This window comes from Semicossyphus pulcher, unplaced genomic scaffold, assembly GCF_022749685.1.
Source record: "Semicossyphus pulcher isolate SPU_LCO1_2020_fin unplaced genomic scaffold, fSemPul1.0.p SCAF_18, whole genome shotgun sequence".
Classification (NCBI taxonomy): Eukaryota; Metazoa; Chordata; class Actinopteri; order Labriformes; family Labridae; genus Semicossyphus; species Semicossyphus pulcher.
The window spans coordinates 9,169,247-9,195,169 of NW_027211691.1; the positions used below are offsets into that span (position 1 = coordinate 9,169,247).

The 25,923-nt window shown below is 46.3% G+C and overlaps 1 protein-coding gene across 4 annotated transcripts in view; it reads right to left on the reverse strand.

Moving 5' to 3' along the window:
* Positions 1–25,923, reverse strand: part of ncoa2 (nuclear receptor coactivator 2) — a 62,193-nt gene that overhangs the window by 1,467 nt on the left and 34,803 nt on the right. For 2 of the 4 annotated variants that reach the window (XM_069667142.1, XM_069667143.1), the window contains 16 exons: positions 22,795–22,972; positions 21,216–21,404; positions 18,092–18,193; positions 16,897–17,037; positions 16,532–16,679; positions 14,890–16,255; positions 7,348–7,546; positions 7,018–7,224; positions 5,597–5,800; positions 5,072–5,201; positions 4,745–4,919; positions 3,388–3,681; positions 2,958–3,035; positions 2,283–2,751; positions 1,288–1,465; positions 232–436 (listed from right to left, as the gene is read on the reverse strand). In XM_069667142.1, the coding sequence (XP_069523243.1) occupies positions 232–436; positions 1,288–1,465; positions 2,283–2,751; positions 2,958–3,035; positions 3,388–3,681; positions 4,745–4,919; positions 5,072–5,201; positions 5,597–5,800; positions 7,018–7,224; positions 7,348–7,546; positions 14,890–16,255; positions 16,532–16,679; positions 16,897–17,037; positions 18,092–18,193; positions 21,216–21,404; positions 22,795–22,972 (4,263 nt within the window). The remainder of the gene's footprint in view (positions 1–231; positions 437–1,287; positions 1,466–2,282; positions 2,752–2,957; positions 3,036–3,387; positions 3,682–4,744; positions 4,920–5,071; positions 5,202–5,596; positions 5,801–7,017; positions 7,225–7,347; positions 7,547–14,889; positions 16,256–16,531; positions 16,680–16,896; positions 17,038–18,091; positions 18,194–21,215; positions 21,405–22,794; positions 22,973–25,923) is intronic. The other 2 variants (XM_069667144.1, XM_069667145.1) reach the window with 2 other exon arrangements.

Consider the following 25,923-nt stretch of genomic DNA (forward strand, 5'->3'; position numbering starts at 1 on the left):
CTGTGTGAAACTTTAAGGGGGCTGATTTGTTGACCTCTAAGGTTTAAACTCTGAAAGTGTTTGACTATAGAGGGCTAATGTAACGGGATATTACTCAGCCACTTGAAAACCTTTAGTCTGGACCGGCCAGCGGAGAAACACTGGGTAATTGTTGCTCTTACCAGCTCAAAATCATATCATCTTTTACCCTTATGTAGAGAATAAATGTGTCAATATTGCCCTGGTGTTTACCTGTTCTTGTCCCATGGAGGGCAAGCCGGGCGAGGGCCCCGAGGGCATGGACGTGACACTCATCTGCCCGCCCATCTGGCCCATGCTGCTGGTAGCCATGTTTGTGGCCATGGGGACGTTGTTGAGGTTCATGCCATTACCGTTGTACATGTTGCTGTTGTTCTGCTGGGTGAACTGCGGCGACGCCTGCTGCTGTGAGAACATACTGGGAGAGAGGAGGAAGAAAAACACAAAAGAAGAAGAAAAGATAGAAAGGTTTGAGATTGAATATTCACTACTGGAGCACAAAAGTGAAGGAAAATTCTATTTGATCCAGAGCCTTTCTATAAGGGCCTGTGTCCACTTCCCACTAACTTTCTATATCTTCTATACAAAACAGCTTTTGGAACACCGACATGCTCATCAATGTCACTTCTCCCTCACCAACCAAAGCGTTCTGAAATGTAGTTTGTTTGCGCTGCCAGCGTAAAAAAAGCGGCAGCAGTGGACACAGGCCCCAACAGTATTTGTGTTTTTTTTGGTATGTGGTTCACATGTTGTTTGTTGTCACAGTTTTTTTTCCCTTATATTTATTAATACTACTGTGGATGTGTGTAGCACTCATATCCAAGACAAATTTACAAACAGGGACAATAAAATTATCCTATCATATAATATCATATTGTATGTTTAGAACTCATTTTAATTTTTGGACATTAGCAATGAAGCTCTGCCATTATGCAGCCTTTGCCATTTTACATTGGACCACCAAGCAACGCCGAGGTAAAGCTGCCGCAGTGTGTGTTTTACATTGTGTTCCGGTGTAAATAAACCGTAACTGTTACTACCTCAAACGACCTCACCCTACCATTCTGTTGGGAGTTTTACATAGAAGATAGAACGTAACAGAGGCGTAATAATCCCACCTTGAACTGACAGTGTAAAAGAGGCTATTGCGTTGAATCATTGAACCACCTGTAATCATAGCGATGTCAATATATGGACATCATATTTGGTCTAGTCTAGTCTAGTCTAAATTGGGCACTATACATGTATTTAAGTCCTCTCCATCTTTACCTGTTACCTCCCATGTTGCCTTGTGGCCAGCCGTTCATGTCAGGGGAGCCCTGGAAAGCAGCGTTTCCTTGGCCCTGCTGCATCATGGGGGACTGCGTGTGGGCCATGCGGGGAGAAAGCATGGGGCTCTGTGGCGTGCCGGGACCTCCGAATCCTCCGTCTGCTTGTTGGCTCATACCTGCGGTGGACGCATGAAGAAAGGTCAACCAGAGCGGACCTGCAGAGACTCGACTACAAACCGATGTGTTCAGTGGAGGAGGAAGTGTAAGTAAATGTCATGCCACAATAAAGACGAGCGGTTTGGCAGAGAATGAGCTACGAAGCAAGCGTGATGATGAGCGTTAGATCACATATCCTTCATGCATATATGCAGAGAAAGGGCAAGGAAGTAGGAAGAAAGGGAATAAGGAGATTAGGAGGGAAATTGGGGAAAAAAAGTTATTGCTCTGTATGATCCCACAGCCAGAATCAGATTAAGAGTTGAGGATAAATCAAATATGTCTTTATACAAATCAATTTAACATGAGATGATCAGATTAAACCCCGATTACAAGCTGCGCTGTTAGACTGACAGGAGGGGCTTTGATTGTTGCTCCTCCTGCTCACAAGCTTAAGAGAGTCAGGCGTCAGTGCGTCTTGAGAGTTAAGCTTTGATTATTGTGCTCCTGGCGCCCTCTGGTGGAGAAGGAGAGTACAGCCAGGACACCATTTTAACAATGCACAGAACAAAGATTATACTGTATGATCACACTCTCAGATAAGAGCTCATGTAATGTAATTTAAGGGTCAAATATGCAGCATGATTCGGATCATTAAATGGCAGCTGATTAACGCAGTCATCAGTGCAGAACATTTACAAATCAGATGATTGCCGCTACTGAAAAAGCATGTGATGCTGTGCAACTAAGTCACACCAACACAGACACAATGGCGCGCGCACACACACAGGTTGTAGGGTGAAGTGTGTGTGAGGCTGGGGGTGTTGGAGCGGGTACCTGAGTTGGGAAACTGAAAGGCACTGTGCTGCAATTGGGGGCTGAGTACGGCCCCGTACTGTCCGCCCATCATGTTTGTGTTTCCCATCATCATCTGTGAGGAGGAGGAGGAGGTGGAGGAAGAGGAGGAGGTGCCATGCAGGTGGAGCTGGGGGTTGGGGGGGAGAGAGGGCAGGCTGGGGGAGAGAGGGGAGGAGAAGGGGCTGGTGGGGGGAGGTGGCGAGGCCAGGCCTGTACTGGTACCGTAGCTGGGCGGGTAGGGGAACTGCTGGGGGTTGGCCTGGGGGATCCGGGGGTTACTCATGCCTCCGGCGGCCATGTTGGGAGGCAGGTTGAGGCCCTGGGCCCTCATGGCCATGCTCCGCTGCTGCTGGACCTGCTGGGCCTGCTGCTGCTGCTGCCGCTGTCGCAGGTGATTACTCAGCAGTTCCCGCTGACGCTGCGCCAACATCTGAGCATTGATGGTCCCCTGAGAGCGGGAGGAGCGGGACGTGTGAGAGGAGAGAAACACAAAAAGAAGGAGCGTCATGGATATTAAGTAAGTCTGCTTGTGCGTCAACATAACAAATACTGATATTAAAGCCTTTAATTTTAGTCATCTGCACACTAAACACTACCCACAGTCATAACAACATGTCCGTGCAGACAGATCAGGCTATGACCTCAGTGACATACCTGGTTTGGGGCACTAGCTCTGAGAGGTAGGTTCACATTCGACACACTGCTCATCTGAGTCATCATTGGCTGACGGTTCTGTGGGAAAAGAGACAGTTAAATGTTATGCATAATGCTATACGAAAATCAGGAAGTTTCCAGATACAGGCGGTGTGTTATTTATGTACAAATATACAATTAAATATGATATCCTTTTATCATTTGGAAGCTTAATGAAATTTATTCAAGTAAATTCCACAAAAGACCAGCAGGTGGCAGGTCGTCTAAAACCTCCAAACTCTTCCTTGTGTGCACAGAAGACCTGCCAAAATGTCAACCTCAAGGATAAACACTCAACTCCTATCTGCATGTCAAATCACACAGCTGCAGATCAAACAGTGAAGTTACATCACACACTAAGAGTCACTTCACAGTCTAGATCCACGTGTACCTGCTGTGACTGCAGCCGGTGCTGCAGCTGCAGCCGTAGTGTGTTGGGCTGGTTGGGGACGACCCCGACGGGCCTGAGCCCGGGCCGGGCCTGCATCCTCATCATGGGGTAACCGGGCCGAGGACCAATCTGGCCGGACATGGGGTGGAAACCTTGCTCCTGCATGGGGGCTCCAGGGTAGCCCCTCTGGGCCATGTGGGAGGGTGGGGCAAACTGCTGCGTGTACATGGGGGGCTTTTGGTCTAACATCATGGGGGGGTCCTGGGGGAACTGGTCCGGCTCCAGAGTTTGGCTCTGAAACAGGCAGACACAGAAACAGATTTAAAACATGTAAAGTCATACAGGAAGGAAAATTTAATGAAGAACAATCAATGATATAAAAGTATAAGTATAGTGTAATAAAAGTGTTTGACAAAGCAGGTTCAGACCATAGCCTGTATAAAAAGATGGGCGACATGACAGCTCCCTAGAAGTGAAGCCAAAACATCTCCCTTTGCAGCATCATCCACATTCTCTCTGCCCCTGTTTCTGTCACTATCCACTGTTCTCTCTCTCAATAAAGGCAAAAAAGGCTAGGTATCCCAGCATGCACTGAGCAGCGAATAAGCCACTTGCGATACACAATGAATGCCATGTTAGTTCGCATTCAGGAGGTACCATAGACTGTATAAAAAGATGGACGACATGACAGCTCCCTCGAAGTGAAGCCAAACCCTCTCTATTGCCCCCTGCTGACTGGCTGCAGTATAGGTAATAAAGCCCGCCTCCTCCATGTTAACAGATGGGACATGAGTCAAACTATAAAATCAAAATACACATCAAATAATTTTTGGTTTCTGTCATTATAGTTAGTTCTCATCATGCTGATTTACTTCCAAGTGTTCATTTTTCTGACAGGTTTATTTTTAATTAGTTATTTGATGCTGTAAAAAGGATGATTGACAGCTCTGTTGACTAATACGGCTCCTGCAGCCGATCTGTTCCGGATTAGCAGAGTCAAGGAGGAATGGTGGGAGGAAACTAAAACAATCACTACAGTCATTTAAGTTTACATATCTGTAAACGTCTGTATCAGACCAACACAAATAAACTGTTCTGCTGTTAAACACGCTGACGTGCCGGATCCTTGCTGTCTTTATCTGTAAGTTAAGTGTGTGTTTTGGTTAGCGGAAGTGGCTACGGTGGCTCCACCTGCTGATCTCTACTGCGCAACTCTGGCTCCAAATGACGTCACCATTGCAAGATGGCAGCGCCCGTCACAGGGGGTGTTTTGGCTTCAATTTCGTTCTATGAGAGCAGATGGAGACGCGCCACCCATCTATATATACAGTCAATGGTGAAAACATATAAATCTCACATGTTCTACCAGAGCAGGGATCCCCAGAGCGCGATCGATCTCCTCAAGGCCGTCGAAGTCTTTTAGTGCCGTGTACAGCTGGGACATCAGGGCCCCCTCGTCTACTGCACTGCCTTCCCCAGAGCTGAGCCCCGCGCTGCACAGCATATCCTCCTGAGCTGCTGAGTGCACCGGCCTGGGCGGAGAGGACACAGAAAATAGACTGAAAATATTTTCTCTGTTAGGACATTTTGTCCTGTACAAACTGTGTCAAACTCTCAGAGGCAGGAAAGATTTTTTTGGTGTTTTATTGATTAAGCTAGGGTAATTTGAAAGCAGGTAGCGTACCTGGTCTGGTTTACAAAAGCTGTCTGATCGATGGGCATCATGCTGTCGGGCCAGGGGGCTGTCTGGTTGGGTGGAGCCTGTTGTTGGGAGAAATGGTGGCCGGCCATGCCGATATCCATATCAGGCTGGGCTAAAAAGAGGAAAAGAAAGAGATTAAAGCAGACTGCAAATTTAACTTTAATGAGTTAAATGATCTGGTTATCTAGAACCCTGAAAAACCGGGACACGCAGCTTCAGGTTGGATATAACATTATGTTCTGGAGTGCTGTACTTTGGTCGCCCACCAGGTGGCAACCACAAGCAAATAACATACTGTCATATGAGTGAGTCGAGGTCTTTACTTGACCTTACTTGAGTTCAGTAAGGGTGAACCTATGACATACAAATACTTTCATTAGGATTCTTTATTAAAATGCATCAGCACCTGATGTATTCTTAAGGAGACAGGAAAGAGCAGATAAAGAAATGGGGGCTTTATTGTTTATAGTTCAATCTGTGTGTCTTTAGGGCACACTGAGCTCTCACCATTGGCCATCATTGGTGACTGGAGCATCTGTCGGGGCCCTGGCTGACTGTTAGGCCTCATGGGAGCACCGTTGGGCCCCATCCTGCCCTGCATGGCACCTTGCTGCGCGGGGCCGGATGCTCCCAGAGGAGGGGCAGAGGACGAACCCACCCAGCCTTCCTGCTGCTGCATGCCCGGCCGTGGACCACTGGGAGTCATCAGTCCTAGAGGAGCAAACAGGAAGATGAGTGAGAATGAGAAATGCTTCAGGATAGACCTGGATCACCTGTGTACCCATGATGCAATTTGTAAAGTAGGTGGGGAATCATCGGTGTACCGTAGGGGGATGCTGGAGGAATGCTAATACGAGGGAGTGACAGTGAGAGAAACTTTGTGCCAGAGTGGGTGACTAAATATTTCCTGTCACAGGAAGTGAGTCACTGTGCCATGACTTGATGTCACAGGCTGAGAGCGCACACACACACACACACACACACACACACACACACACACACACACACACACACACACACACACACACACACACACACACACACACACACACACACACACACACACACACACACACACACACAGAGAAATTGTATTTCCTCAGAATTATAAGAGCAGCAACAAGTGTTAAAAAAAACATACAAAATGAGGCAACTGTGCTTCTTTTCCTGGTTTGCCACCGCAAAGTTACCAACTACACACTCTACATCCTACTCATTTACCCGATACTAAAATATTACAGCTTGCTTTTTCAGTCACTATGAAGAACTTAAGTCTCTTTGTATGGTTGTCTGTAAAGTTAACTGTACCACCATTTTATAATTCAGAACATGTCTTCTGTGATAAGTTGTTTTTGTTTGGGTGTCTGATTTGTTTCATGTTTTGTGACATGGATGAGTGGTGTTGTTATATGGGGGAAGACAGGAAAAAATATTTCAATGTACATTTTACATGTTCTTCATTGCTGACTATCAATAAAAAGACCTTTGAAAAATAGAAAAAAAAAAGGTCAAATTCTGTTGTTCTCAGCATCCTTTGAAATTATAATCTAAGCTTTACAATGATACATGACTTCATGATATTCTGTGTAGATTACCCTCTTTTATACTGTTGAAATGAAAATTAGAATAAGGAGGTATAAATGATCATTCCCTTTAACAGCATGAACCTTATGGAAATTGCGATCTATGTCAATATAAGCAATAAAATTAATCACAATTTTATATTTTTACAAAATCGTTCAGCCCTACTCAGGAGGTTTTCAATGGGGTGCAGATCTGGATTGGGCTACCCATGACATGAAGAGAGAGGTACTGATTTAAGGAACATTTGAAGTGGCCATTTTTATTTGAGTGGCATAATGTAAGTGTTCAGACCCCTAGCAACAGTGATAATAAAGCCCACATTCACACAACATGCCCACACCCACCTGTGTTAACCATGCCGGCCTGGTTAGCCATCATGCCGTGATTTCCCACCATGCCTTGCTGCTGTTGCTGCTGCATAAGAGTGTACGGGCTGGTAGCCCTTATGGGGTACTGTAACGAGGGCTGCTGGGGGGACACATTCATGTCCAGAGACACGCTCCTCACAGGCAGACCCCGGCCTGGCTGGCCTGGTCGAACACCTCCAAAGTCTAAAGAAGGGAATATAAGGATTGATGTGTGGAAAATGAATGAATGAATCAAATTACTTTCAAAGCTACATAAACAGGCTTTAGTTTAAACATAGGCAGAAATCTACAGAGTGCAGGACTCACTCGTTGGGGCCATAACAGTCCCTATAGCCCGGTGTTGCTGCTGTACGGCCACGGCAGGATTGTTCTCGGACATCTGCAGAATGTCATTGATGATGTTCTGTTTGTCCATGGGACTGGGCAACGACACCGACCGAGATTCACAGAAGAGCTGCGTCTGAGCATTCTGCAGGTCGTTCAGGATGTCGTCCAGCTCCGACGACTGGAGAGAGGAAAAGATGTGAAAACAAGAAACAGATGAGCCACTTAACAAACCAATTGCTGCTTTTCCTGCATACATTTACCGAGAGAAAACTTGAGACTGTAAAGACAACAACACTTGCATGAGGAGTCTTTATCCGGGAGATGGTAACAGCAGGCTTGGCCTTGTTTATAATACAGCAGTAACCCCGGGATAAAGTGGACCAATTTCCCTTAAATCTAGGCCACACTTCACTTTGACTTAGCTCGTCTGACACACTCCTCTTGCTTACCGGCTGGTGTTTTACAAACAGTGTCTGGTCTGCTTTTGAAAGTCCCCAGTTTTTACGCACATATTTAAAAATGTCATTAAACATTTTATGACAGTTTTTGTCCCCATTGAGAGAAAACATGTGGCTACAGAAGCTGCTTTCTGCTGAGTAACATGGGTGAGCAGCGTGCGGCGGCAGGAGTTCAGCTGGTGCCAAAGTTTGAATGGCTCCGTGCCCCCCTACCGCAAACAGCTGGGACTGAGCGTGCTCAGTACAGCCCAAGGCTGCATTCATACGCAGCTGAGCTCTGGACTATCTGGACACTTTTTGTTTTTGTTTTTCACACAACTATCTTAAACAAAGACAAGGCCATGCTGGGGTCTGGCTTCACTCGCTGAAGTGAAGAAATGCTCAGACTGTTTTATGTTTTAGGATGCTGCACTGTCTCTTCTGGGGGCGGACGAAATAAACAACCACAAAGAACCTTTTTTAGTCTGTCCTTTCAATTAACTTTATTTATATATATAAGTTTAATTACTTATCAGATTTTTCCTGTATTTGAAAGGACAGTAAAGAGAGACAGGATATAAGGGGAAGAGAGAACGGGGAATAACATGCACCAAAGGGCTGCTAATTGGAGTCGAACCTATACCTGAGGCACATGCTCTACCAACTTAGCTAAACCGGTGCTTTTAACTGTTGTTGTACTTCTGTCTGCATCCGTCAATTTCATTTGACCTTTTTAGTTTGGATTTCTCTTGAGTTGTGTTATTTTTTCGGATGATTATTTTTAGTGGTTAAATTTACTTCTCGATGTGTCTGCAGGTGTTTACAAAGTTAGAGTTTTTCATTCTTTCTCACTCGGGTGTTTACAATCGGTAAATCGATAAGATTTCTGTTTCCTCACTTCTTGTTTTTATCTTATGGCTGAGCTTGTGTACTGATTACATTAGATTTTTCAGGTGTACCAAATGAAGTGGCCGCTGAGTGTACTTTACGACTGTACTGAATACTTACCATACTGTATTTATTTCCAACTTTTATATTGCACCTTACATATAATGCACTATATCTTTTGAATTATCTCTTACTGCTAAAATGTAGCTGCTATTACCCACACATGTCACTTTACATCACACACGTCCGTAACCTTGGTGTCATTTGAACATCACGTCAACCACATCTCAATAACATTGCCCGTCTTCACCCCTCCCTCTCGTTCTCAGCAGCCTCACCACTCGACTACTGCAACAGCATCCTGTACGGCACATCCTCCAAAATCCTCAACTAACTACAATACATTCAAAACTCTGCCCGCCCGTCTTCTCACCCACCCCCGCACTAGAGATCATATCACCCCTGTCCTTCAGAACCTCCGCAGGCTCCCAGTCCAACAAAGAATCCAATTTAAAATCCTCCTCATCACCTACAAGGCCCTCCGCAACCTGGCCTCTACATCACCTCCTTCACCAATACACTCCCACCTGCAAACTCGGATCCGCCGACGCCAACCTCGTCACCCCTCTCACCCGATCCAAGCAGCGGACCTGGGGGGACAGAGCCTTCTCTATTGCCACCCCCTCTTTCTGGAACTCTCTCCCCCATCACCGCAGACACTCTCCCTCACTCCCCTCTTTCAAAACTGGACTCAAAACTCACCTGTTCAAAGCTGCCTTTAATCTGTGATCGGTCATTATCTCACTGTTGTAACTGTTTTCTATTATATGCACATTTTAACTGTATTTTCTGCACCTTGATCGTCTTTTCTGTTTTGTTTTAACATGTAAAGTGTAAAAGAGTGCTTTTTAAAGCGCTATATAAATATTATTATTATTATTATTATTATTATTATTATTATTATATTGTATTTACTCACTTGCTATTTTGTCTTTGAGCTGCTGCAACACCTATTTTCTCCTCAAGGATCAATAAAGAATGAGCTTATCTTAAAGTCAGATTGATTGATAAACAGTCCAAAACAACATAAGTAACACAATTTCCCAACTAACTTTACAAAAGCATGACTGTATTGAATTTCATTTCACGCACAGAAATCAAGGTGGTTAAACTTGAAGAGGAACGTAAACACAGGTGGCTGTAAAGTGGCTGTAGTGCTTTCCAGCGAGGCCTCTGGGACTGAAGGTAAATAAGTCGCAGTGGCAGGAAGTGGCCACAAGAGTGCAGCACACTTGGAAACACAGACAGCTCCCGATCGTGACACACTGTACTGTACAGCAGGAAAACAGACCTGATGTTGTACTCCAATGTTCCAGACAGTTACATGTATCAGTTAAGCATTAGAATGCTACTGAAGATACCCACGGTGCTTAAATGTCTTTATGTTTATAATAAGGAGCAAAGTGTTTAATCTGTCAGTGAATCTTTTACATGAGTATATTGTGTTGGAATAACACGTCCAAACGCACAGCATCAGACAAGACAGCAGCACAACACTGACCGCTGTGAGCCTACAGGATATGTAGGAGAGCTAGAGAGAGCAGCAGAGCGAGGGGAGGGGGTGGGGGGCGGTGGTGGGAGAGAGAAAAGCCCTAATGAGGTCAGGAATGATGTAATGCTCCTGTACGCTCTCAGTTTGCTCTTTTCCTCCTCCTCTCCGATTCTCTCTCCTCCCACTTTCTATTCTCTCGTCTTCTCCGGTTGCTTTTACCCTTAATGGGTCCTATTTCTATCAATCCCAGTTACTCTCCTCTCTCAATGCATGTCAGTGCATGTGACGCAATCCACGGCCTTCCTCTCTCTGCATTACAGGCTGGTATACTGCTGGGTCGAAACGGCAAGGATCTGTAAGGCCGAATGAGCACGATCAAATATTTAGTCTGAAGCTACGTCTCATTTGGAGATCATGATTTAAGGTTTTGGCGTCAGAGCAGCTGAGGACGGATAATGTACGTTTTAGGAAGCAGTTTGTTTAAGGGCATACATGCATATTTTAAAAGTCCTGTATGTGTTTCGCCTCAGGCTCTCTCTCTCTTTGTTAAACCCCCACACCCAGCAGACAAATAACAATCGCTCTATAGTTAAAAGACATTACAATTTAACGTCCGTATGTGGCCCAATGTCAGCGCGCAGTTCAGGTCAGTCGGACCGCTGTGCTGCTCTGGTCTGACCCGTGCAACTTCATAGTAAAAAGGGAACTGAGAAACAGGGCGGGTAAAGCAGAACTGCCACCAAGAAAAGCAAAAGTTATTTCACTCCAGAAACAAGGCTGGAGATTTGTCAGCTAAATAATACAAAACAATTAACACACTATTTTTGGAACTCTAAAAATAGCTACAATTCAATTTGCACTGCAATATTTGATGCTCGGCTGCCGTGTAGGAAGTGTTACCAGTGAGTGCTTCTACTTTCACTGCTATTAGCTTCTTACGTAATGACTGGTTTGTTTCGGATATTTTGGTGCCACCAAAAAGAGAAGTTAAACGCAGCAACTTCAGCAGCACTTGGAGGGTTTTGTTTTCATGTCGGCTTGTAAATAACAATTCCAAGAAGTACGATAAGTCTTAAACGTTCCCTCCCACTGGTACACTGTATTTGGCCGTTGTTGGACCCGATAACATCTGATCAAGCTCCTCTCAGACCCTCCCTCAACCACACTCTCATATATGTAGCTCTTAAGCCCCCCCAACCCTGCAACCCCAACCTCACTCAACCACATGACTTATCACCTGCCACACCACAACAGGGACATAGATGTATATTTACCCACAGAAACCCCTCGCATTTCACTCTCTCCCCTCTCAAGGCCAGCGAGCAGAACCTTTGTTTTCTTTCTTTCTGTGTGATAATTGTGTCGCCTTCACTTTCCAACTGTCTTTACCGCCCTCAAACACCATGTTTTGTATGTGTTGTTGTGTGCATGTTCACATTTTCACCTGCCATATAATGCCCTTATTCTTCTGCTGATGGCAGCATCTATTCTTCAAGTTACGAAGGAGGAGTTACTTTTTCTACACTAGCATCCGTCCAGCCTCGCTGGTCACTTGTTGACATGAACTGAGAGTCTTTTTCAATCCGAACAGCTCCCCTCAAGTTTGTTTTACTTATTACTTAAACAAAGTTTTCTTAAAATGTATTATTATGACATAATGAGACAGAAAAGCTGTTGTTTATGGTACGCGCAATTTAACTGCTGAGCTACAACAACAAGAGGCTATAGTTCTCGATGCAGCAGCCCTTGGTTCGACTCCCATACCTCGGCCGGCGCTTTGCTGCGTCATCCCTACTCGCTCTTCCCGTTTCCGACACTATCCACTGTCCTCTCTGTCAATAAAGGCCAAAAAGGCTAGGTATCCCAGCATGCATTGACAGCTCCCTAAAAGTGAAGCCAAAACATCTCTATCGCCCCCTGCTGACTGGCTGCAGTATAGGTCATAAAGCCCGCCTTCCCCATGTTAACAGATGGGACATGAGTCAAACTATAAAATCTAAATACACGCCAAATTAATGTTTCTCAAACATGGTTTCTGTCATTATAGTTAGTTCTTATCGTGCTGATTTATGTCCAAGTGTTAATTTTTCTGACAAGTTTGGTTTTAATTAGTTATTTGATGCTGTAAAAAGGATGATTGACAGCTCTGTTGACCAATACGGCTCCTGCAGCCGATCTGTTCCAGATTAGCAGAGTAGAGGAGGAACGGTGAGAGAAGACGTAACTAAAACAATCAGTACAGTCATTGAAGTTTATATATCTGTGAACGTCTGCTTCAGACCGACACGAGAAGCTGTTCTGCTGTTAAACACGCCGACGTGCAGGATCTTTGCTGCAAGTTAAGTGTGTGTTTTTGGTTAGCGGAAGTGGCTACGGCGGCTCCACCTGGCGATCTCTACTGCGCAGCTCTGGCTCCAAATGACGTCACCATCGCAAGATGGTAGCGCCCGTCACAGGGGTTATTTTGGCTTCAATTGTGTACACTAAGAGCTGTCCATCTATATATAGTCATTGGTGGGTAGGCTCCGTGATTCAGATGATTACTGGCTCACCAGCTTTTTTAAACTTTTGACATTTACTGTACAAAACACCTGCGTGATGTCTGATACTGTCGGTATATTTGACTGTGAGTGAGCACCAGCGGAAATGACATGTTTGGCATGCAGTTTGACATTATACACCCTCATATATATAACATTAACGGGGGAACTGTAGTATTCAAACCAGCTGAATAAAACAGAGGACCTCTTAAAACAGATCAGACTGTTCTGGATGCAATAAATGTAGCTCTCTTATTCAGGGTTGTTGAGGGTCTGTGGCTATTTCTGTTTATATCTGACATACTTTTAGGAAAAGAAATAGCTAATACTAAGATGAACTGCAGAGACTTCACAAGACAAAGCAATGAAAACCTCATGTTACTCAGTATGTTTACATGACACCATTTGCAGATAATCCTGCCTCCCACAGGACCACGGAGCTAAACGACCATACCTACACTTCCTTTAGCCATCAGCGTCGCCCCTATTACCGCGCTCTGCTCTGATTTCTCATTTAGCTCTGCTCCAGCCATCAATAATTCAGGCCTCAAACAATCATGAGGAGGAGAGAGGCGGAGGGAGGGGAGGGGAGGGAGATACAGCGAGAAAACAGTGGGTGAGGTTAGTACGGAGAGGGATGAGTGGACTTTTTAACTAGTACAGTCAGCTTTCACGCATGGCTGTGCAGCGATTCACCAGCAAGGAACAGAAACCCACTCACACACATGCGATGCCTCTAATGAAGTCATGGCTGTAGTTCATGTCTAATAAATGCCCTTGTTCTGGGCTGGAAACCACAGTCACTGAAATCTGTGAGCACCATCGCTGTTAAACGCTCCAGGTGCTTTAATCACCACCTCTCTGTTACAGCCGGATTTTCATTATGCTACGTCCTGACCTATTAAAATAAAACCTTCAGTATCAAGACACACATATAAACTCCGGATTTTTATCTCCTTCTATTGTTTCTCGTACGTTTCCTAGTTCCACACACGCACCACTCCCTCTCCCCTCTATCTCCATGGCAGCAGAGAGGACATGCAGGAGCATATGGCTCATCATTTTCACTCCGCCTGCCGAGGCTGGGCTCTCCTGGGGGTATCTACACCTCTCTCATCTCTCCTTCTTTGTTCAGTTCAACAGCAGCTCTTATTATCCGTCCAATCACCTTTTTCCTCTTCTTCATATGTACCCGAGTGGCCGAGCACACGCTGTACGTTGTGCACAGCTAGCGTGCACAGCTAGCTGACATTGTGTACCTTCTACGGAAATGTGCAACAAAGACGATGCAAACAATAAGATGGCAACAGCAATGCTACAAAAATGAACCTTTTTTTTAAATGTTATTGACATTTAAATTGCATTTATCTCATCTACTGTCTTGTCTATGAAGAAGAGAAAAAGGGACATCGAAGGTTGCATTTTTTTTTGTGTAATTATGTTTGTGAGAGAACTACATGTGCCAGACTTGTGTCATTAATGTGTGCTTGTTAAAGCGCCTAATACACACGTTTCCGGTACACAAGATAATGGGCTCAACACATATTGATTTGTATTTCCTGCATGAGAGAACGAGCAAGCTAAAACCTCCGCTATGCACAAATTGTGACTTTTACCAGCCGTCCTCCCGACTCACTTCCTTCTACTCTTCCCCTCTCTTTCAGCGCCAGCCCTGACCCGAGCTCGCTGCCAAACCTGAGGACTCCCGGCCAAACGCCACCAGGATCAAATGGCTGGAGAACCGCAGGGGCTCCTTCCAAATGTCACAGTCGTTTGAAGCCGGGCGGTCAGCTTCGCTCGGCTTGTGCTGCCAATGCGTCGGCAGTGAAAGGCCCGGATACGTTTATATATGTGATGTCTTAAGCGTGGAAGACAAAAGTGTGAATGTGTATGCGACTGTATATAAGCCACACATGCTACCTGACCTCTACGCAGCCGGAGCGTATGTGTGTTTAGCTGTAGCGTCCTGTGTGGACATGGGACTTAGAGGAGCAAACATCTGCTACCTAACCCAGATTATCTCTCAGAGACGGGAGGCAAGTGGAGCAAACAGGGCGAAAAAAGTTCTGCATATGGCTACAGAGAAGGAAGTTACAGAACTGACCTGTTCAGCCCGGTCGTATCCTGCGTCTTGTTTCTCCGCCTTCACAAGAGGGTGTTTGCCCCCTTCGACCTTTACCTCCCCAGGCTCCAGCTTAGGCACCTTGTCCTTCAGTACAGTGTCATCTTTATCCAGCAGGTAGCGCAGCAGGGCATTGTCTTTCTTCTTGGGGCTCAGGGGCTCCTGCTTGGGAGTAATATCAGCCCCAGAAGCGGTGCCACCTGCCCCCTGCGGTTGGTCTTGGCCCAGCTCTTTGCCCGTGGCCTCTGCCGTGAGCTTTGCCAGGTCCACAGGAGATGTACTGTTCTGAAGCAGTTGGTGGAGGATCTTGTGTTTCTCCTTAAGGGACGTGGCGTGAGTGTTCCCCCCAGCGTGAGCGCCCCGGACCCCCGCACCGGCCTGGTCCTTGCCGTCGCCTCCCGCGCCGGGGGACAGGGGCGTCTCCAGAGGCTCAGGCTTGGTGGTGAGCAGTTGCAGCAGCTTGGTGTGGCCCTTGTTGTCGTGGAGACGGTTGAGAGCGTCGTTGCCCTCCGAAGGTCCTTCTCTCTCCTCCTTGGGCTCAGTTAGGTTGCCCTCCGTCTGGCCCTGGCTGTGCCCCTGACCCCCCTCTGAGTGAGGTCCAAATGAGTCTCCTGAACCACCAACAGCACCGCCGACACCTCCTCCTCCAAGTTTTGACATCATATGTGTGTTTACCCCTGACCCTTGTGTGACCCCAGCTGGGGAGCCAATCTTTCTGTCTGGAGACCCCAGTGTGTGTGCATGAGGGGGCCCGTGCCCGTGTCCCACACCGTGGCACTCGCTAAGAGCCTGCAGAGCTGACAGAGAGCTGCTAGTGTAGCTGTTAGGATGGGCGCTAGTAGTGCTACTACTCCCTGCGCTTCCAGGCCCTCCACCACACATCCCCACCGGAGAGGGTGAGTGCAGGCCTCCTGCTACACGAGGGCTGCCAGCCCCGCCAGGACTCCCTCGGTGCCTGGGCGACAGCATAGAGTTCTGTTGAGGTGGATGAGGCCCACCGGCCGGGCTGGGGCTAGCACGAGACGGGCTGTTCATCCTCCAGTTGGGGCCCTGCTGTGGAGGCTGCATGCCCCCAGTGTGGTTGTGTGGCGGGGGACAGCCAAACCGGTAGCCCTGCATATGGCCCCCCATGGCTGCTGGCTCTCTGGGGCCAGCTGGGCCGGGAGGGGAAAAAGGCGTGCTGTTGCTGCTGATGGCAGTGTCTTGGCCCTGAGGCCCCGAACCTGGCAAACTGCCTGGGGTTGGAGGAGTCATGGAGGGAGTGGAGGGGTTCATCGGTTTGGGAGCCATCCCAGTGGCCTGACTGCCAGGACCCATATCCTGGCCCATTCCACATACTGTCTGCTCCCTGGAGGTGTTAAAACACACAGGAAACACAGCTGATTAGATTAACAGCTTTAACTACCAAAGAAAGTTTCAAAGAAGTTAGAAAACACAGAACATGAGCTGCTGCATGGTCTGAGTAAGTGCAACAAAGAAGCATGAGCATAGATAAACCCACACAGAACGAATGAAGCCAACAGGTTGTGCTGCAGGGCATTAGCAGGCTAAAACATGTAACCACGTTCACGCAGCAGATTTCTCTCTCTCTCTTCCTGACACAGGTGTAGGTAGCGAGGCATACCTCTGAAGAATGTGCAGGGACATGTAGAGCTGGGGCTCGTTGGTGGCGGGCGAGCGCACCAGTTTGCTCTTGGTGTGGGCCGACACGATGGTTCCATCGGAGAGGGAGAAACGGTAGATGGGGCTGAACGCCTGGCCGTGGCGGAGCACTAAGGACACATAGAACTTATATCAGTAAAAGCACACTTAGACAACTCACTCCTGGTTGCTTATATTTTATGGTTTACATCATCCGTTCAACCGTTATCTTTGTTGAGGGGGGCACGATCCAATCACCACTGAATGAGCATGCAGTTTTCTGTCAACAGCACCAGACAAACCAAAGGAAGTAACTACCAAGAGCAAAGAATTAAACAGGTTCTTTACCTTCCTGCTGATGCCTCTTGGCAAAAGACATCTCTCCATCATTCTGCAGGTGAAACCTCTGGATGCAGCGCCTCACCAGATCCTCCCAGCCCGGCTTCATGGATGCTCGTAGGAGACTGGTATCCAGGGACGTTATCTTACCTAAACACAGAGGAGCGGATTAGAGAGGCCTTAGTCAGACACGCAAGTGTGGGGCTTTTAAACACGTACACAAACCGACACCAGCTGAGCCGACGGGGATTCAGTGTCTCTCTTAAATACAAATATGTAGAGCTGCTTGTTGACAAGAAGATGCTCTTTACTCGGCCACTCTGCTGCGCGACAGCTCTGTGGTTTGATATCAGTTGCAGAAAATACAGAGGATTTACTCTGTTAAGATTTTAATTACAGCTTGTCATAAAGCTTTAGCTAGAAATTTCTTATCTGGAGAAAGTTCTCAGGTATCTTTGGCACTGACACTACCTCTGTATAAACACACGCTGTCATAGTGTAACAGTAGTCCCTCGCCGGGTTGCAATTTAAATGGAGGCAGTGGTGCATTTAACGGGCTGACAAGCAGAGTGCTGCTTGAATGACAGCCAGAGGGACTGACTAAAGACTTGTGACACTAACATTCATAACAGTAGCCTTTCGCAGCACAACACCGCATCAATTTCATGAGCAGAAAGATCACAGTCGTGCAGCCGTACCAAACAGGTAGTCAGATGTAGGCTTGCATTCGAGCACACCTACAGAAGTCTGGGTGGGGAACTACACTAAATTACTATATGCAAGTGAGTAACTATGTGTGTGTTTGTGAATGTGAAGAGCACATCAAAGAGAAGGTGAAATGTAGACATCTGTCTGCATCCATGCATCTGTGTTCAGATGGATACTTTACCTCCCAGGGTGCAGAGAGGTGGGCACCGGGTTCAACGGGAAGTGCGTGATCTTAAGGGCCTTTAACAGGGATGTGATCGTCTTTTAATAAAGTGATGTGCTGTGTGAGGTGATTTATGGGCTGATGACAGGGGATCAGGAAGTGCTGCCCGACAAGAGGAACTATATTTTGTGTTTTTAATGAAGGGCAAAGACGTATTCAAACACCTGTGAGTGTGAAAGCTTGTATAATCGGCACGTTTGTTTTGTCCGTGTGCTCTGGACAGTCTTCACTATATAATTTTGTACTTCCTGGTTGTGTGGCTGACTCGTGTACCTTGCAGGTCCTGGCGCGTGGTAAAGCTCTCATGCGTGGGAAGCATGGGTCTTTCCTTCATGGGCACCCTGCGCGCCACACAGATCAGGCACGACTGGAAGTCTAAAAGAGAGAGAGGAAGAGAGAGAGAGAGAGAGAGAGAGCAGAGGGAAGGTGTGGAGGATAAAAAAGATGAGGTAGAGGATAAAACAAAGAGGACAGGGCAGAGACAGAAGGAATGAAGGGGGAGGGGATTGGAGGGAGGAGTATGGGGGTGTGAATGATAGAGACGGAGGGAGGGAAAGAAAATGAAATGCATGTTATTCCCAGGCAGCATAATTAATACAGTTATTAATGAGCATGGGGATCAGGGCTCCGCTGCTTTCATGAGGAGGAGCAGCGATCGCTGGCAGGGGAAATGATGAAGTGTGACCTTTGAAGGTGCGCGCGTGTGTGCGCCCGCATGCTGCATGTGTGCTTGACTGTGTGCGTCTCCGGCTGGTCTCACCTACAGTGCCATCTCACACCGATGACACCTCCCCTGGCTGAACATTAAAGATTGCCATCGCTCAATAATGACAGTCGCCTCCAACACACACACACTGATGACACGCCAAGTCCAGGACTGGGGTGACCCCGAAAAGTCTGCCATCTGACTTTCCTGTGCCAGTAATAACCACAATCCAACACATGTTTCTTGGAGGAACTCATGCCAGAGCTGACACGCACACGCACACACTTACACGCACACACACTCTTGCATTCCTCATTTTGACTTGTAAACAGAGCCTCTTGGGTGGTCCGGCCCCCTAGAATCTGTGAATCTCTCTAAATTCTCCTGCTTTCTCTTCTCTTGCTCTCCTTCCTTCCTCTGCCTCTGTCTCCTGCTGGACAAACTCCTGCAACTGTAACCGCTGATCCTGGTTTGCTGCTCACACACACATGTACACACACAGAAGCACTCACACACACCTCTGGCCGGGGTCCTAGTCAGTGCATTTGCCAAAGTATGGCTGGCAGGCAGCTGGTGCACAAAGGAAGCAGTGAGGGAGGGAGACAGGTTGGAGGGAAACATTTGCATTTTCACTTATTGTTTCAATCAACCACTAAGTAACTGTTGTTACATGGTTAAAGTGGAAAATTATAAAGCCACAAAGGGAATACATTGATAAAAGTTTTATATCCAAACAACAGGATCTCAACTTCCTTTATAAACACACTTTAAAGCCCAGTGACTCCCCTCTTCTCCTTCTCTGCTAGCATGCTTCCAAACATGTCCAAAGTGTCGATCAGCTCCTGTGTTGAGACTCCTCTAAAGTTTTTATAGAGGATGTTTCAGCGTGATCGTAACAGCTTCATCCTCTCCCTGCAGTCGTACGCCCAGGTTTGTGAGGGATGCGCATGAATTATAGATGGGCTTTAATGACAGCTGCCCAGCCTCACGTCTCCCTCGTGTCACTTAACTTTTCATGGATGCGAGTTGAGTGGCACTGGCTCTGCTCATCATCAGCTGCTTATAACGTCGGTTATAGGGCTGAAAACGGCGAAAGCTCCATTAGCTTATCTTAAGATGTCAGCTGCAAGTGTTTCAAATTCTGCAGCAGGCATGTTGTGGTGCTTTTTAGACCCATGCAATCACATTAACTCTACTTTGTCCTTCAAGGTTTCTGAGCTACAAGATGAGCAATCAGCGCCGTCAGCAGACATCGTCTTTACACTATTTAAGAATCCGACTCTGTAAACCTTCATTCATTCATTCAACGTGCCAGCGATCACTCTGATGTCACGTAAGGTAGAAAGCACACGTTTGTATTCTCATTTAGTTGTCTATTGATAACTTCCAGACCACTTTGGGTTTATTCTCATATTCTAGCTGCTTTTTTCTTTGTGTAATCCAGTGTCAGGGACGATCACAGGCTAATTCTCTGTGAAGCAGTCTTTCATTCCTCAGTCATAAAAGTCTCCTTTTCGTTTGTCATGGGCCGACTCTCATAATGAGCGCACTGTTTTAGAAATGGTTTCACTAATGAGTTGTTATTTCAGGATGTTCATTCACAAGCTCAGAGATCCTTATCCTACAAAGCTGCTTGCATTTCTATTCTTAAAGAGGGGGTGTTATGCTGTTACACATTATATATATATAGATATATATATCTATATATATATAATGTTACAATGTTGGATGTCCAGACTTAACGTGGGTGAAGTTTCAAATCTGTAGGTAAAAGAATGAGCTGAGAAGCCTGGGGATTACTTCAACAGTCTGTAGGCTGCTGTGAACGCCAGGTGTCACAGTTTTTTTCTACATGCTGCACTTTGTGATGTCACAAACTGACCGATTAGAAGAAAGTGGTCTTGTAGGGGCAGGGGCTTCTTAAAGGAACAGAGCTGACAGTTTTTTTTAACTGTAAATTATGCTAAGCTACTCCACAGGAATCACAGAGTGAAATATGAAGCTTGAAATTAGCATAATACCCCCCCTTTAAGTTTCCCTAATAAGAATGAGATTTTAAGATTAATTCTAGAGCAATTTTAAACATTAAAAGATTAAATCTCGAAGATTTTAGTTTCGTTGTCTTTGGCGCCTCTTATGGCGATAAACATTAATTGCAGGAGGACACTTCCTAATTTAACCAGACATCCACTCTTGATTTTCCTCGCTGACGGTCGCTTTCTTTTTTAGACTGTTTGCCTTCATCTGAGCGTCCAATTTGTTTCTTTTTCTTTGGATTTTCACTTCTTTTTGAAGTTGTATCTGTAGTCATCGATCTTTTCTTTGTTTGTTCAGCCATAGTAGATTACTGTTTACTCGCAACACTTGCAGAGACCGGAAAAGCAGCTGCTTAGCTCCGCCTACCCTCTCTGGCAGACCAACCACTGCTGGGTGATGGAAAACGCGTCACTAACTGGGCGCCGCTTTTTTCTGCGAATGTCGGCACAGACACCCAGTGCATAATAATACTATATACTCCAAATGCAAAGGCTTCATCAATCAGTGGGCCATAGGCTCATTCAGTGATAGATAATGACTTAACAGACATTTATATACATGAAAATCTTCTAGATTATCTCTTCAAAATAAGACAAAATGGCATTAAAAACACTGTAATGCAGCTTATTCAGAGAGTTTCAACAGATCCCGTACCGTCTCCTTCCTCCTTGATTGACTTGGGCTCTGACACGGCGAAACACTGCATGGTCTCGTATTTCTGCGGCTGAGGCTCGTGCTCGTGCTGCTCGTCCTGGCTCTCGCTGTGCGGGTTCACCAGCATCCGGCAGTTGAACGTGTGGCTGTTCCTCCTAGGACCCTCGCTGGACCACGGGACGCCGTTCACTGCAGTGGGAGCGAGAAGGAGCATTCTTTAGAGATTTACAATGCGGCTTCCTGGGGGAATTTATTGGATGGATTTTTTTATTGCAGCCAAAACTGAACAAGAAGGGAGAAAAAAAGGGGGGGGAGATAGGGAGCCAAGAGAGGCTACCACACTGCGAGTGAAAGACATAATGAGAGCAAGACAGAGAGAATGAAGGCGGAAAGAGTGTAAAAAATGAGAGAGCAGTTGCTGGGTAGAGATCAGTCATAATGAGCAGTTGGAACCCTGAGCCCTGCGCCATCTATCCACAGCATCACAGCCAGGCCTCCATATGCATGTCCTCTAAAACACTACTGCCAGTCTTTCTTCTGCTCTCAAACACTTACACAGGCGCGAGCATGCGCACACACACTTATACACACACAGTAATAAGAAAAGGAGACATGTACAGTCACACACGCACACACACAGAACTCATTTAACTCGAGCAAACTCCCATCACACTCCATCTGGTTTGTGATCTCATTCGGTGCATTGATAATCTCCCAGTATCTGGGACACAGCCCACTGATCGTTTCCAGGGTGCTCGGCTCTGCGCTGCTCCCCCACCCAGATGGCCGGGCACTCAGACCTCAATCCGAAGCACCGGGAGAGGAGAGGAAGAGGAAGAAGGGACTTAGAGATGCGGTGCGATGACATACATTGAAATCAGATGTGTAGGAGGAATGGAGAAAGGGAAAAGGAAGAAGAGGGCGGATGATAGTCTTGCAGAAATAATCGACCTGTTGTCATGACGTGAGCGACGCTAGGATGAAGACAATGCTTTTCAGGGAGGCTCGGAAGTGGGAAAGCGAGAGCTTGAAAAAATGGGAAGTTGGCGAGGGTGAGAATATCACACAAAGTGAAGAGGGAAGGGGAAGGAAGGGCATGAGATGAGAATATAGGAAGGGAGCGATGCTGCTGACAGGGGAGAGATGCCGAAAAAGGAAGTTAATTAGCTGAAAAGGGAGGGAGGAAGGAGAGCGAGAGCAAATGTCTGGGCTGAGCATCAGCAGGAGAGAAACTGAAGAAGCTATAGGTCTCATGCACGGTGCCAACCCTGTATATAAAGCTTAGATTAACACTTTAATTAAACTTTTATGAGTATAAAAACAGCCTTTGTATTCAACCATTCCGAATACGGAGAAGAAGAGAAGGGAGAGAAAGCAGACAAGCGATGAGGCCGGCGTGTAAATGAGAGAGTTATGAGGAGAGGTGGGAATGATGCAACATAGAGGACATACACGCCGAGTTAGGAAAACACAGAGAGATACATGGAGCGCGAGTGACATGGCGAGACGGAAAGTGACAGGTGGGAAAAAAAAAAAAAAACGAGAGAGCAAAGCGGGGAAAATAAAGCCGGAGGCTAACCGAGGGATTTGGGCAGCAGGTTCTTGATGAACTCGGCGTGATCCCCGACGTGCAGCACGCTGTAGACGCTGGTGTTCATCAGCTCCTCCTGGTTGTAGCGCAGGTACTGGGTCACGTTCTCCGACACGAAGACGATGTTGCCTTCCATGTTCACCACAAAGAAGAAGCCGTCCAGGGCCTGCAGGGGCGAGAGGGTGGAAAATAAGTGAGGAATTCAGAACAGAAATCTGATAGGGGAATAAAAGCAAAAATCTGAGCGAAAAATAGATTCGAACACCTTCATTATACCCTTATACTGCCTGATAATTTGTGTGCAGAACTTCTGTAAAGTTCTGTAATATGCAGCACATCTACATTATGTCTAAAGAGAGGTGATTAGTGCACTGAGTGCTGGGTACATCCATCACCGCTGCAGATGCTCAACATCGGCGTGCCTTATCGAGAACAGGATAAAAGCATGTGCCTGCAGAGATCGGAGGATGTGCACGAGGAGGAGCACTTAATTGAAAGAATACAGCCCCAGGTCAGCCATTACACACAAGATGGTGTCAATTAGGCCATCAAATCACACAGAGCTCTTAAAAAAGGGATTTCTGCTGGTTGTAAAGTTGTAAAATCTTGTCCCAAGATAAGACACTCCTGCCAAAGTGTCTGCTCAACACCTCTGCGTAAATAATCTATACACACGCAGTTTACATTAGATGCATGTACACGAAGCAACGACACACCTCCTTCTGTCTCTTGTAACCACACTTTAGAACATACCTGTAATTAAGCAGCAGGCTTTTGGGTGTAGCAACCTCCTCCATCCCAGATTACACATGATCACACTGGGACAGGAGTTTCTCCCCAGCCTGCATTAACACAGCACGAGCTGAAAATAGACTTAAGGAGATCTCATCTATCACCGCGTGAAGCCCAGCGTGTTCCAAAATGCAATGTTGTGCAAGTCAACCCTGTGTGAAGAAAGGCCGTGTACGCCGGACAAGTAGGGCAAACACCGAAACAGAGCAAACACTCTTTCGGTGCCAACTATTGCCTTCTTCCAGACACTCTTGCATAATGCAGTTAGCCAATAGATGAATTTACAATACTCTGTAGATGTGAGTAAAGCTGATACTAATTAATAAGACGCTCCGAGCCACCATACTCTCAACTCTCCTGCTCTGTTTTGCACCCAGCCTGTTGTCTTGATATATGACTCCATGTTGCTTCACCTCCCACAGCAATATAAAGCAGGTAGTGAATGTTGCAGTTTGGGGAGCAGGGTCCGCTCAGCTCCCCTCTCTGGGTGTTTCCGTTATTTATGACATGATAGTGCTTTTCAAATAGGGTCTCTTGCCACATAGATTCCTGCATTTACAGCATGACAAAGCATCAGTCTTTATGAAACAATTCAAACAGGCCCTGAGTAAGGTAGGAAACTACTAGAACTGAAGCTTAAGACTTTTAGGTACGGACAGAAATGTGTCAGAAGCACTGAGTGTATCTAGATCTTCTGATTTAAATAATAAATTTGCTATTTTTCTAGTTTTATTTCATAACAAATGTACTTTTGTAAATAGGTACGTGTCAAAGTAACATCGACATGAATGGTTTCCCAACCCAAAGCATCACACTGCCTCTGCCAGCTTTCCCTCTTCCTATAGTGCATCCTGGTTGGCTGCCTGGCCCACTCTAAAACAGTTGCTGAAAATGTGAAAGACCCAACACACGATGATATATACAATCATAGATTTATCAGTTTTGCTCCTACAGTGTGTGGAGAGCAACGATTACACCAAAACAGCACACCGCACACAAACAGAGTCCCGACTCTCGACACTGGAAATCTCACTAAATCTCACTAAATCTCTTGAGGTCAAACAAGACTTTAGAGGAAACAAATATTGCGGACGACGGGCAGGAAGATTTTTTGGGGGAAAAAAGAACAAACTGCGGATGAAGTGGTGGAGACGGCGTGAACGTAATACTTAGGTTACTTAATGCTCCCTGTTTGCTTTTGTCGCCATGGCTGTGAACCTTCTTCAGTCAGCTTGCTTCCTCATTGGCTATTGTTTTGTTCCACGTGACGGTTCACAGAGTGTGTGCTAGGTAGTCCTAGTCCCCCCCCCTGGACTCTGTGGTGGCCAATCCATGTGTGAAAATGATGACGAGTCACATCTTTTCCACGACCACAGGATGTCTTCCGACATGGTTGTTTAAGAAATGAGAAGCTACTCACTGCATCAGTTTGGCTTAAATAACTTGTTACCAGCTGAAACATATGAATCACTGCAGTTATTTTCCAATGTTAGGCTCGTACCTATTTGCTTAGTTAAATCGAGAAGGTGACTTTTTTGGCCAGGCAGTGTACCTCACACCACAGGAACATCAGGCAAGACAATCTTTAGAACCATCCAAAAATCAGGACTTTGCTTACGATTGTTGGATAACCTTGTAGTGTGTACCCCGCTTAAGTTACTCTCACGCACCTGATCATCCACATGATGCAAAAGAAAAAGTGATTCATCAGACCAGGCCACCTTCTTCCATTGCTCCGTGGTTCAGTTCTGATGGGGTCAGCATGTGCTCCCTGACCGGTCTGCGGCTACGGTATGCTGTGCCTTGGCCGCCCATGACCCTGACGCTTGGACTACTCCTGGTAGCTCCTGACCACTGCAGACCGGGAACACCCCACAAGAGCTGCAGTTTTGGAGATGCTCTGACCCAGTAGTCTAGCCGTCACAATCTGGCCCTTGTCAAAGTCGCTCACATCCTCACGCTTGCCCAGTTTTCCTGCTTCCAGCACATCAACTTGGAGGACAAAATGTTCACTTTCTGCCTGACATATCCCACCCCCTCAAGGGCCATTGTAACGAGATAATCAAAGTTATTGACTTCACCTGTCAGCGGTTATAATGTGAGGGCACAGCTACATGTGATTAGATGTTTAATGTTTGAGGGTTTTGTAGAGAATCAAGTTTGTAATTCAAAATTCAGGCATCATATTAGCAAAAGTATCAAAAAATGTCCAAACGTGCTCTGCCCTAGTGTCTGAGTGATTCACTGCTGATGTCGTCATACCACACACAGTCACTGTACACAGCAGTCGTAGGAATGCAAACTGTACCACAGTCACGTGACAGA